General features: G+C 38.1%; 1 protein-coding gene across 2 annotated transcripts in view; it reads left to right on the plus strand.

Annotated features, from left to right (window-relative positions):
• The window catches only part of RESF1 (retroelement silencing factor 1), a 54,497-nt gene extending 42,590 nt beyond the window's left edge, over positions 1–11,907 (plus strand). For both annotated transcript variants that reach the window (XM_074939474.1, XM_074939465.1), the window contains exons 4-6: positions 3,156–8,984; positions 9,755–9,829; positions 10,470–11,907. In XM_074939474.1, the coding sequence (XP_074795575.1) occupies positions 3,203–8,984; positions 9,755–9,829; positions 10,470–10,627 (6,015 nt within the window). In that variant the 5' untranslated portion in view covers positions 3,156–3,202 and the 3' untranslated portion in view covers positions 10,628–11,907. The remainder of the gene's footprint in view (positions 1–3,155; positions 8,985–9,754; positions 9,830–10,469) is intronic.
• Positions 11,908–13,323: the final 1,416 nt, after the last annotated feature.

A 13,323-nucleotide genomic window follows, 5' to 3' on the forward strand; every position in this document is an offset into this window, starting at 1 on the left:
CCAAAAAAGAGGAATTCCATTGTCACAGGGTTGCACTGGCCCTTTAAGAGGGAAGAGGCCAGTGCCTTTTTTTAGCTGCCTCCTGATTAGACTTAAAGAGGGCAAATGGGCCCTAGAGGGGAGGGGAGACCTAGTGAGTCAAGGCTGACTGAGAGTATGTCTACACAGCAACTAGACACCCCTTTTGGCCTGTGTCAGCTGACTCTGGCTTATTGGGCTCAGGCTGCATTGCTGTGTAGACTTCTGGACTCGGGCTGGAGCTCGAACTCTGGGACCCTCCCACCGCACAGGGTCCCAGAGGTCAGGCTGGAGCTTAAGCCTGGAAGTCGACAACAACAGTGAAACAGCCTGAGTCCCGTGAGCCCAAGTCGGCTGGCACAGGCCAGCTGCGGGTGTCTAGTTCCTGATTAGACATTCACTGAGAGCATAGGCTGGCAGGTGTGAGAGCTGCCTGGGAGAAAGTCTCCAGAGAATCGAAAGGTCTTCCCAGGAATAGGGAAGAACTGGCTAGGAGACCAGTGGAGGGGCTAGCTTATTGACCTTCCTGAGCAAGAGAGGCTGAATGGGGCTGAATCGTTGGGGCTGTGTTCCTTTTTATGGCTGGGCCAAGGGGAAACTATGGCAGTATCACTTGCCATCCTGCGCCCTCCCAGAGGAGGGTGTGCCAGGAGGAGTTGCTTTGACACATTTCTTTTCCCTGATGAACTGAGAAATTAACCTTCAAAATTGGTAGGTTATGTCTTGACTCTGTGTGAATTCCTATTTGTCTTAAAATTAAAAATGAGAGGGGCTTAAAAATGAGAGGGGTTCTGTAGAGGCAAAAATATCTCAAACTTCTGGTCACTTTTAAAGGGGGGGGGGAGTCTAAAATTTAATTTATTAGATTCATTCAGTGGAGATGATTGCCTGATTCTGCATTCACTGAAGTCAATGGGAGCTTTACCAATGACTTTAATGAGTATACAGACTGGTCAATTAAATACTAATTTGGTAAGTTAAGATTTTAAATAGTAATATCAGAATGGCTTGTTTGCTCCAATAGATTTAAAATAAGATATCAAAAGATGATAGGTCTGCTGGAAAACTGTCTTCCTTTAATTTTTTTTAAGTTCATCTCTATAGCTCTTTGTGAGAGGCCTCTTAAAATAAGCAATTAAACTAATTGTATTCATCTAGCCGGGGATTTACCTAGTTATAATTTTTCTGCCTGTTCCAAACTCGCTGGGCTTCCCTTCCTCTTTATGGCTCTAAATGGCCAGCAAGTGGTCCACTTTAGCAGGTTTTGGTGGTGATGGGGCGGCGGAGTGGGCAGGATGAGTATGCAGCTATAGGAGGGAGTAGTGGAGAAAGAAGGCCCAGGAATTATTTCACTCCTCTTAATGATTTATGGAGGCTTTTCAGGATATTTGTAAACCCCCTCCATGCAGTGCTTTTTAGGAGTTTAATTGGAGCAGTTGCCCCCTTAAACTCGTCTGGAACTGAAGAAACTTTATAGGCTTGTTGGGGTACAAACATCCTCACCATCTGGGAGTCACTTTGGGATTGGCAGATCTGAAACAGCCAAAAAAGATACCAGCCCCAGATGGGCTCTTGAATGACTGTCCTGTTCTAGTTTAGAAAGGGAAATAAGCTGTCTTGGGCTTGCATGGAAGAGGAGGGATTGATTGGCATCCCTAAAGAACATTCTGAGATTCACAGAATGGGATTATTGGAGCTCCTCAGTGACCTTCCTAAAGGCTTGTTACAAAGGATTGAGGGAAGGAGGAAACCATGAACTGTGGAAGGTTTCCCAGAGAGTTGATGCTCTGGGGAAGCTCCTTTATTGTATGCTTTCTAACATCTGCACGAAATTGGCTCCTCTCCTGCAAACCTCAGAAAGTCAGGAAAATAATGCTTTCTCCTAAATAAGAACATAAGTGCCCTTTGTTTGGAGACTAGTATAATTTGCTTCATTTAAAAAAAAAAAATAAAAAATGTAGACAAAATTTTAAGGTTGAGAGTACAGTTTACAAACAGCCTTAATTCTCCCCCATAGTCATTTGAGAGATTCATACTACCGTTTTAATTCATAAATTTCTTCTTACTAGTACCAACGACTATAGTTTGCTCTTATCTCATTTGTTAGGAATTTTTTGAGTACAATCTCTGTAGCTGCTTAGTTTTTATTAGTTTGTATAGTCTATCAATTGTCTTGCAACTTGCTATATTAATTGGTATTTTAGTCTTTAAAATTATTTAGTCATCTTTCTTGAAATGTATACAAATGCTTGAGCAGTCCAGTAGTTATTTAATTCAGATCTTGAAAGCAAATACGTTTTTTTTCTCTGATTTTCAGGAAACTTTATGGCGTGATATGGGGTATCTGAAATATCTATATTAAACAGAAATTTTGGACACCAAAGCCCTTTATCAAATGTAAATTTTACAAATTACTGTTTTCTCTTGATGTCATATATGTGCTTGACTCCATTCCTTCTGGCTATTGAATAAGTTAATGTTGACAAACCATATTAAGAAAGGAAGAGGTGTATTTATACTTTGTAGTTAAGAGTGTCAAACTGATGATACCAAATTTTACAACTTTGCATACAGAAATTAGTGGCTGCTCCTAACTGCAAGGAGGGTAAAATTACATTTCCAATAAAACTGGAGAAAAATAGGACACACATCTGAGGGGAAATCTTTTAACTACAAATGATTTTCTTTTCCATTTTTTTTTCATGTTTGGAAGTCTGCTTCTCTGTATATCACGGACTTTTCAAAGGGAAGCCTTGTTTTTATAAAATGTCTTATGTTTTATTAGTCCTTGAGTTGACATTATGCTTTGTAAGTGTTTGAGTTCAACTGTTTTTACTTGTTGCTTATTTTAGCCTATTATTGCATACATTTCCCTGTTTAAGCAAAAAGAGTGAAAATAAATATAAAAATCCAAATTCATATGCTGTGACCGTTTTTCATAACATATTTATATTCTGGGAAAAAACTTTAACATACTGTTTAGCATTTGGGATTTTTGATGTCAGTATTATGTCTCATAAGTGAAGTTTTATCTAGCAACTTCATTTCATTCAAACAATTCTGTTAGTGGATGTTTGAAAGTTAGAATAAAAACATTTATTGGCATAAATATAATTAATATTTTGACTTCTTTTTAGAATTCTGAATTTAAACGCAACAGAAATAAAAGCAACACCAAGAAAGGATGGACTGGAATGTAAGAGCACCCCAAAACGCTGCTAATCAGAATAACTTGCAGTGTCAAAACAGTTTGCAAAGTCAAGGAATTCATTTTTCTCACATGTTTTCTAATGCATGTGCTTTCCCTCAGACAAGCACGTACTCTACTCAGAATGCTTGTACTTATCCTGGAAGTAACCAGACAGTATTTCTGCAGTCTAACAACATGAACATGGTTACAAATAGATTGCCTTTTCAAAATACTGAGGGATACAAAACATTGCAGCAAGCATTTCCAAAAGAATCTGTCGCTGGTGGAGTTTTTGTTACCTCACAACGTTCATTTGAGAGGCATCCACCTTCACGTGTACAAATCAGGCAGCATGTCCCTAAACAGGCTACACATGTGCCAGTAGAGACTACTCTAAATCTTTGGCCAAACTCTGCGTCCAACATGCATGTTTTTTCCCAATCAAGAATACCTCCTGCATCAACACAAACAAACCCTGCAAACAATGTACAGAGTATACCTCAGAAGCCACAGAATCAGTATGTGACCACAAATGCCTATCCTATACAGCCTCAAATAGCACAACCTGATTTTACAAGAACTGTAATGTTTTATAAAGGTAACCAAGCATGCAATACTTCTTCACAGGAACAGCCAGTAGAATGGGTACTACAATATAACTTGAATGGGCCTGCATCTTCTCAACAATGTACTACAGTACCTATTAATCAGTCATCAAATGAGTGTGTAAATTCTCAACAGAACTCTTTGGCTTTTGCTTTGCCTACACAACATCTCCAGCAACAAGTACACTGTTCAAGCACTACATTTCAGGATACACATTCATCAAGTCCAAACACTGCAATAGGTGTACAATCGCAACAGTATGCATCGGCACAAATTGGCTCTGAAGATCATAATGGAAATCCTCCACACTATCCTTCTAGTTATGATTGTAGAGCTACAGCACAATCTTTGACAGGTCTTCAGCAGGTAGTTCCAAGTATATCTAATGAACATATCCAAAACCAGCAGAAACCTATGTCAGATCAAAGTAATGTTTCTTACATTAAAGATGTACAACAGCACTGGCAGAAACTAGAGTCTGGAGAAACCAGTCAGGGAACTGGAAATGTATATAATTTAAGTGGAAATATGACAGCAAATCAGTCTTTTAATGAGCCCGCTAAGCCTTCAACATACATTTTAGAAAGGTATTTTAACAGCATGCAAGAAGTTGTGACAGTTCCTTCTGAGCCTCCGAATAAAATAGCTTCAGTACAAGAAAGCCCAATGAGTGGTTCAACAGATTTGCCCGATAATTCTAAAACTATTTCATCAACAGATGGTAGATTGAAAGTAACAAAAGAGAGTCTGGCTGTGGAAGCTCAGAAACTGTTGGACATTAAAAAAAAATATGCAATACTTGAAAGGGTTTTTTTAATAAAACAAAAACTCTTGGCATCTTCAGAACATAATAAAATGACTTGTGACCTTCCTCCACATAATCGAAACACTAACCTTAAACTTTTTCCACATGTGGCCAATCAGACTGAAACATTTTCACACTCTGGTACAGTGGGAATGAAGAGTCAACAACTGTCATTTCGTCAGTCTTCACTTGAAGAAAGAAATGACAAAAACGTTACCAATGCTGGCAGTGAAGGATTAGGTAAGACTCAGAATAGTCGTTGGATTAACCAAGGAAATTCTGCTTCAAGCTCTGTTTTGATTGCCTATCAGGATAAACTCCCAGTTCATTTAAATAATCTTGAGAAAAATTCAGTATTAGGCCCAAAGAATGCACCAGCTGCAGGTCCTACTCAAGAGACCATGAAATGCACTGAAAACACTTCGGGTTTTACCAAACTTAGTAGCTCAGACAGAGTCCTACCAAAAAATACATCGGTTAGCACTGGGGAAGCCTCGCTTCTCCACTCTGTTCTAAGCAGCATGAGTATTTTGCAAGAAAAAAAGTCTGATGCTCTTGCTAATAAAATGCCTAGCCTCCTTCAGAATGAAAAAATAACTTCAAATTTAACACACTCAGGAGGAAGTTCACTGGCCAGCAAAAGAGAAGCAAAAGGTGTTGTAGAAACCGTGCAGTGTTCCATATCTGCATGTCCTAAATTGGATCAGCACTCTAAAGGCATTTGTTCTCAGCCAACGGAGAACACCAAAACTTTGAACAATGGGAAGATACTCAGTACTTCTCACATAAATCCTCTTGCTTCAGAAACAGCTGAACTATGTGTAACTAATGGTTTACCTGAGAATACACCACCACCAGTTGGAAATGGAAATGGAAACTCATTTTCTAAAATTAACAGCTGTACTACTTCTATGGAAGAGATAGCAGCATGTCTTGCTTTGTGGAGAAAGTGTCCTTCAGAATCTGTGGATGTTCAATATAGTCAGTCAAATAAAAGCATAGAGTCAAATCTGATTTCATCATCTTATGTAGGATTTCATGATCAGAGTACATGTCATATCTTGGAAAACAACCAAACTGCAGTAGCTAAAGGTGACCTAAATAAAGTTACAATAAGTACAAATGAAACAACTCTGTCTTCTACAACTCCTTCTGCTGGGCAAAAACATGATACGCTGGGTTCCAACTTGATCAAGGGTTCTGAACCCCAAGTTGCTGTAGTTTCTCCTTTGATACTTTCTAAAGAGAGAACTTCAAGTGAACATCAAGAAAAAAATTCAACATTTTCTGCTGAAATAATTTATCCAGTGATTGAAGGAGGTAGTGTGTGTAGTCTACAAGAAGATAAACAAAAAGATGTTTCTGTAGTGGCAAATACCAATAAAGAGATAGTGGAAACTACTTACTTACTATCAGACAAATGTATTCCAATACAGAAAGTGGATTCAGATATGCAGTACACCAAATCAGCTAATGGAAACAAAATAGTAAAAGATGCTGTAAATTCAAACTGCTCATATGATGTAAACAAAAGGAAAGCTGATCAGTTTGCACAAGAAGTGAAAAAAGCTAATATGCAGCTCAGTTTACAAAACAAAACTTCTCTGCCCAAAACAAGCACAAATGGTTCTAGTCTAGTGTCTCAAGAAGATCTAACAAAGAATAAAGATTGTGAGGACTTTGTAGAACCAAGGGGCACTACCACGATTGTATCAGAGGATGACATGTTACAGATTTCCAGTGTATGTTCACTTGTTGAAAGTGATGCATCTTATAATTCACAAATAGCCAGTATGTTCAGTTCTGTCCCTTTCATGCATTTAGCGAAAAATGGTGCCTTGTTAGAAGAAAATATCTCTAATACAAAGCATAAAGAACAACAATTGGACACATGTAAAGGAGAATCTGAAATGAAAACCAATGTGTTTGAGGGGGAGAGTTTTCTGCCATTGCAAAAAAAACTGTCTAAATCGGTTTCCACAACAAAGTCATTAGGAGTACCAAGTTTAGAGACGTTTTCATGTGATACAAAGCAGTGTAATAAAAGGATTTTGGATGATGTAAATGTAAGCAGTTTGGAGGAAGAAAAAAATGAAGACGCTTCTAAAACTATTTGTAGCTCGGAACAAAAAATGGTACAAAATATAGTTTCCAGGAATGGAGAAAACATTGTTGATGTTAACCAGGAGTTGATCAGAAACAAACAAGACCTATCATTTAATGTAATCGGTGAAACAGATGTCTATTCTACCGCAAAGGAAGAAAATACACAAGAACATATATCCAGTGAAGGTGAAAATACAGTGGATGATGGGATTAGTGGTAATAGAGCAGTACCGGTAACCTTTCTAAATGATCAGCTGACTGAACTTTTAAAAGAGTTTCCTTATGGGATTGAAGGTGCAGATGTACTGATGAAAGAGCTGACTAAAAATGAAGATTCTGTGATTGAGCCAACAGAGAATCAAGTTGAAAAAGGAACTCAAGCCAATAGCAAAAGCTGTGATCCTACAGACCCAATAGACCAAATAAAAATCACAATACTAAATTCAGAGCAAATGAAAGAACTGTTCCCTGAACATAGTCACCAATCCTGTAACAAAGTCATGGTGGAAAACACTGAAAATCAACAACTGGAAATCAGTTCATCAGAAAGAGAGACTTTAGAAAGCCATATCCAGCCAGATCGGAATCTAGGCATGGAGAGGGAAAAGAATACACAGGAAATCACAACCCCAAAACGAGAGAAAAAATATACATATTGTTGTTTAATGGGTTGGTTAGCTGCAGTTTATGCAGTGCCAGGGTGCTCATGCAAATCTCGAGAGGATGTTACTTCAGAGAAACAGGATGGTGAGAATCAGTGTTTAGAATCTGAAAACACTGGCTTTAAAGGGAGACAGGAAATGACTAGTAGAACCGGTCGTATAACAAAGACTAACTGTACAGTGGAAAACAACCTGCAGCTTCCTGTCAAATTACATGATACAAGCAAAAATCTTCCCACAGTAGACAAAGATAGAAAATATGCCCCAAACTCTACAACAAACAAAGATATTAAGCTAAAAGTAAGTAACGAATCAGCTAAAGCACACCAAGAAATCAGATCTTTTCATCCTTCTGAGGAAAGAGAAATTGATAAATTCAAAAGAATAAATGGCCAGTGGAGGGGAGAGTTGCAACTCCATGTATTAACTCCCTCTTCAGGGAAAGAAGTTTGGACTACTGAAACAGATTCTCAGAAATGCACAAGGGAGGAATTTGCTTCAGGAAAGGTCCATCACACAAATGTAGAACACTCGATAATATCAACTAAAAAAAAAGAAAAAGTTTGTAAGATGGAATCTTTTGAAAAAGATCAAACAGAAGGCTTGGCCATGAAATCCAAGACACATGTCCACAATTCAAAAATTTCAGAGACCATTGAGGTCAAACAAACTAAAATATATGAAGAACATAAATATAAAAAGCTTGAACAGAGTGCAGGTGAAGCACACAGAGTTAAGAGACATAATTACACATTTAGCAAGAACATACAAATTAAAGAGAAGACAAAATTGTCAACAGAAATAAAACATAAGTCGGATAATCATGGAGCCACAAGAAAATCCCCAAATGCAAGCTCAAGAAAGTATGAATATTCTCAGCGTAAATCTATAAATGTCCTACCTTCACAGGAACGTTTATACAGACGAAAACGGAAAGAAAATATGATTGGGAAGAGAGACTCAAAAAAACCAAAATTGGAAAGTGAAAGAATCAAATATGAAATAAACACTTTTGAACATGCGGGATATAATAAACAAATGACTGATGTGGCATATTTTGAGAAGTCTGCAACATCGAAAGAAGAAAATGTCTGGAAATATAAAAACTTCTTAGCAAATCATAATTATATCCCCAAACCACAAGACAAAAAAGGGCGCCCTTCTAAAAAGTCTAAAACCTACTTTTCTGGCAGAGAGAAAGACCTGGATGTTCAGAACAGAGAGAAACATTCTGAAAAAAATCCACAGTATTTAAATAGAAAAACTAGTAGACTGAAAATTTTTCTTCAAAGAGAACAACAAAAAACCTATCTGAATAGAGTTGCGTTTATACGTACTGCCCAAGAAAGCATTTGTCTGACAAAACTAGACACATCACCTGCCAAACCTGTATGGCATATAAAATCGTCAAATAAAATTCCAGAGCCCCGCCAGGACTGGAAAACTGATAGCTCACCTTCAGAAGAGGATAAATTACACAGACCACAAATGCTTGAGTTTAAATTGTGTCCAGAGATACTTTTCAGAAATACAGCCACTGATGGAGAGAGTTTGGATATTGCACACTCCTCTGAAAGAGACACATCCCTTGTGGCAGGTGCAGTATAAATTAAAGTTTTCTCCTTTTCTGTGAAACCATATAAACAATAACGTGGGGTCTTGCGTATGAAATGAGGCAAAAATTAGGTTGAATGTTGTGATGCAAAGCCAAGAGCAGTTTGTTGCTGGTATGGGGCTTAAAACCACATACCCTCGGTATTTTTTTAGACGGTGGGGAAAGAGAATTAATATAATCTTAGGGTTTATTGTTCTCCTGTGAAGTTAAGTAAAACAGTAGAAATTCCAATCTTTTAGATTTCATATTATACAAAACTATAAATCAGGGTGGCCGAACTTACTGTTCCTCTGAGCCGCATACAATAATCTTCAAAAGTTCTAGAGCCAGGTGCGCCAGCTGGGGCTCAGAGTTTCAGCCCCACTCCTGCTGAAGCCCTGACAGACGCATCTTGCAGGGCTGAAGTCCTGAGACACCCCCCCCCCCCCGGGAAAAGTCCCTCACCCAATCACCCTGCTGCAGGGCACAAGCCCTGAGCTCTCCCGCCTCCCAGTCTGGTAGGTGAAGAATGGAGTGGGGATTTGGGGGGATCTGCAAGCCGCACTCTAACCGTAAAAGAGCTACATGTGGCTCGCGAGCTGCGTCCACCCCTGCTATAAATAGCCAATAAGCTATATAGAACAATTTGAGACTAAACACTTACTGGCTCTCCTGTTATGCTTGGCTATGTGCTTATAACGTGAGAGGTAAGAATTAGTGGTGATTGTACGATTTATCCCTCCCTTCAATTTTTTATCTTTTTTAATTTTCAGGGGTCAAAAGCAAAAAGGAAGATTGGTTAAATTACATCCCAATGAAGCAAAGAAAAACTGAAGGAACAGCTCAAGGTGAAATGACTTGGTTATTCATTTTGGAATAAATATCAAATACTGTTTGCTTGGCTTCAAAAACTGTTAACGTACGCTAAGACATTTTAGCAAAATATTATCTCTGGTGCTGCCACTAGTTCAGCTGCACTAATGGGAGCCTGAATGCAGATGTGGCTCTGGTGCTTTCTGGAGATTTACTGCCCTAATAATGTGGTAATGTCTTGTGAAGCTTCATCTACATTTCAGCTCCAGCTGGATGCAGCTGAACCCACGGTAGCGTCGGTGGGAATATTTTGTTATAATTCCATAGTATAGATAAGGCCTAAACCTTTTCGTCCACACTTCTTCTTGCAGTTACAATTCAGTATTAAAAATGGTTGTGGGGAATGGAATTAAATGCTAGATTGTTTAGTAAATCAGGTTATGTAATTGTTGTTTGCACAGTGGGTGGTCTTAAATACCACACAGGTAAAATGCTCATAAATATTTGCATTTGTATGTCACTTTATTTTAAAAGGTAAAACGTAGCTTGGTGAAATTTATAAGTAAGTGATAAATGTTCAGTATTCAGGTTTCAGAGTAGCAACCGTGTTAGTCTGTATCCGCAAAAAGAACAGCAGTGACTTTCAGTGTAACTGACTTCATATCTGTCTTTCAGTTGATGATAATATTCCACTTGATGCAGCAATAGAAATCCTGGAAGGAAATGAGGCTCTTCATGTTCCAGTCAGAGACTCGAAAGCGATGTTTCAGACCTACAGGAAAATGTATCTGGCAAAAAGAAGCAGAAGCCTAGATGATAGCTGTTCAAAATAGGTCGTCTTTAGTCATAAACCAACAAAAATGCATTTGTGCGAACTAAATTTGTGTGTTGCTGATCTTCACTATACATTTGTTTTTTGTTAAGCAAATAAGATCTTATGCTGAAAATGTCGGTGTTAAAAATGTTATCCCTTTTCAAATATATTTGATATTTTTTTCTTTTTCAAACTACAGGCTTTAATTGAAGCTAGCAAAATCTCAAGAGCATTTAAACCATCGAGATTGTTGTTTTATCAATAGATCAACTGCTTTACTTTCTGGTTCTGGAAAATCTCCTCTCCTCAGAGACTTTCCATTGCTGGCAATGGAAATAATATGACCAGTGCAAAGGGATCAATGGTAGATTCCTAAGCATTACATAATATCTTCTATTTATGCTGTTCTGATTAGTTCTGTTTTTAACAAGGCTTTCTTATTTGAGGCCGGGTAGGGGGGGAAGGGTGAGATGTTAGTATTTTTTTACATGGCAGACAGAACAATGTAACAAAGTAACTGAACCTGAGCATACTGATCAAGGGATACCATGAAGTATTTATGCTGCTACTCAGTTTTACTAAACTGAACTTTATAAAACTTGTTAGAAAATATAAGGGCTTGTCTACACTACAGTTTAAGTCAATGTAACTTACGTCACTCAGGGGTGTGAAAAAGCCACGCCCTAAGTGACGCAAGTTACAGCGACCTAAGCGCTGTCCAGGCTAGTGCTGTATTGGCGGGAGATGCACTCCTGGCAACATATCTTCCACCTCTTACTGAGGTGGAGTAATTATGCTGACGGGAGAGCACTCTCCTGTCACCGTAGCGCGTCTTCACCAGAATGTAGTGCAGTAGTGTAGATTAGCCCTTAATCACTAATTCTTTATCTTAACTTTGTACTGCAAGTTGATGACCAGCTGATGCTTTTCATCCTTAATTTAGCGTAATTTTCTCCTACTTTCTTTATATTTGAAAGAAAAGGAGCAGTAGTTGAATTCTAGGAAGTTTGAATTCATGTTGTCTAAGCTATTACAGTCACTGGTTAAAGTGAATAAAGTGGATTTCTATGTTTCTAAGCTACATTAGCTAATGTTTAAAACTACACACACACTGATGGATTATATTCATTATTGTTGTTTTTGTTCCTTTTGCTTACAATGTTCAGAATTTTGAATTTAATTGTATTTTTTCAGAATTTTTGGCATTTGATTTTTTACATGTTTAAACCTTTATACTGAAAATATAGCCAGTGTGGATAATTAACTGAACCTTTTTCATATATTAAATAAACTTATTTTGAGCATTACGTTTTGGTATTTCCCCGCCAGGTTATTTTTCTCATTTACTGATTGCCGTTAATTGTAGGTGTTTGAATTTTTTTAACGAGCTGAACGGATACTGAAGGAAACCAAAAATTGTATGAAAATTTATTTCTTAAAATTGCTCAAAAAGACTATTTTAAAGGCAACGCAAAATTAAGTACCAGAGAATGCCCTTAGTTAGTGTTCAACTCTGATTTCCTTAAAGGTTGCATAGATGTAACTGAGGGTGGGATTTGGTCCTGAGCTTCTGCATCTGAACAACAGATTGGTGCTTATAGACATTCAGGATCACCTTCCTTGTTTGGCATTTTTTTCTCTTTCTTTGCCTGGGGAAGAAGCCCATAGATGAGTTGGTAATGAATTGGCACCAACACTCAGAAGACCTGCCCATGGTTGTGTTGGACTTTGGATGTGAACAACCTACGAGTTATCCAACAGACCAATCCCACTACCATTTAAAACCTGTGGTTCTCTTCTTTCAAAATAGAAAAGGGGTTTTGCAAGTGTTTGAATTTGAAGGGTAGAGGGCAGGAGAGAGTGTACTATCCTAATAACATGTTAAGTTCTCCATATTAAGATGCACAACCTCTGGTGGCTTACAGGAAGTGTTGTCCCTGGATGATTTTTAATACTATTGGGAATTATTGGTGTGTTCGCTTTTTTTTAACCTTGAAGCTTACCGTCGCCTTTCTGACTCCCACCCCATGAAGAAAAAGTTCCTCTCTAGTCTCACATGTATTAGTTACCAAATTGCTAATGGTACCCATTTCATGTCCAGAACTTCATTGGGTAGATTTGTTCTGCTTCAGAAAATCTGAAGGTGTTCATCTGAGTTAGATGAATAATAAAAAATGAATGAATGGTATTTTTTTGTTTTAGTTTGAGAGGGCCCTCCAATAGGATACCATTTGAGCAATCAGCCTATGGCTGTTGTGTATATAGGCCTTTAAAAATATTTAAGATACATAGATTAGTTGCACACAGTCATCAATAGTAGGCTTCCACCAGACTGGACTCGTGCTCTATATTTTGGGATGTTCTTGGCCCCATTTTATAGTATTATGATGGTCCTCCAGAAGGTATCCCTATGATTCTCTCTATCTGGATGACTGACCTAGTGAGGCTAACAGCTTACTATATGACAATAAAATGTACATTACACACAAGAAATACATGAAAGGAACAATAAGGTTGCAGAATGTAGGAAATGCCAGAATTGAGGTTGCTTGTGCAACTTTAATTTGGGCTCCCTGCATTTTTTTTTTTCTCTACATGGTTGCATATTACTTTTTCCACAAATCCCCTGCCTCATTCAGTGTGCAGGATGGACCATGCTCACCAAATGAGCAGATATACAATATTCTGTCTTACTTTCATTTTTCAGTGTGTGGC

Source organism: Natator depressus, chromosome 1 (genome assembly GCF_965152275.1).
Source record: "Natator depressus isolate rNatDep1 chromosome 1, rNatDep2.hap1, whole genome shotgun sequence".
In the NCBI taxonomy this organism is placed as follows: Eukaryota; Metazoa; Chordata; order Testudines; family Cheloniidae; genus Natator; species Natator depressus.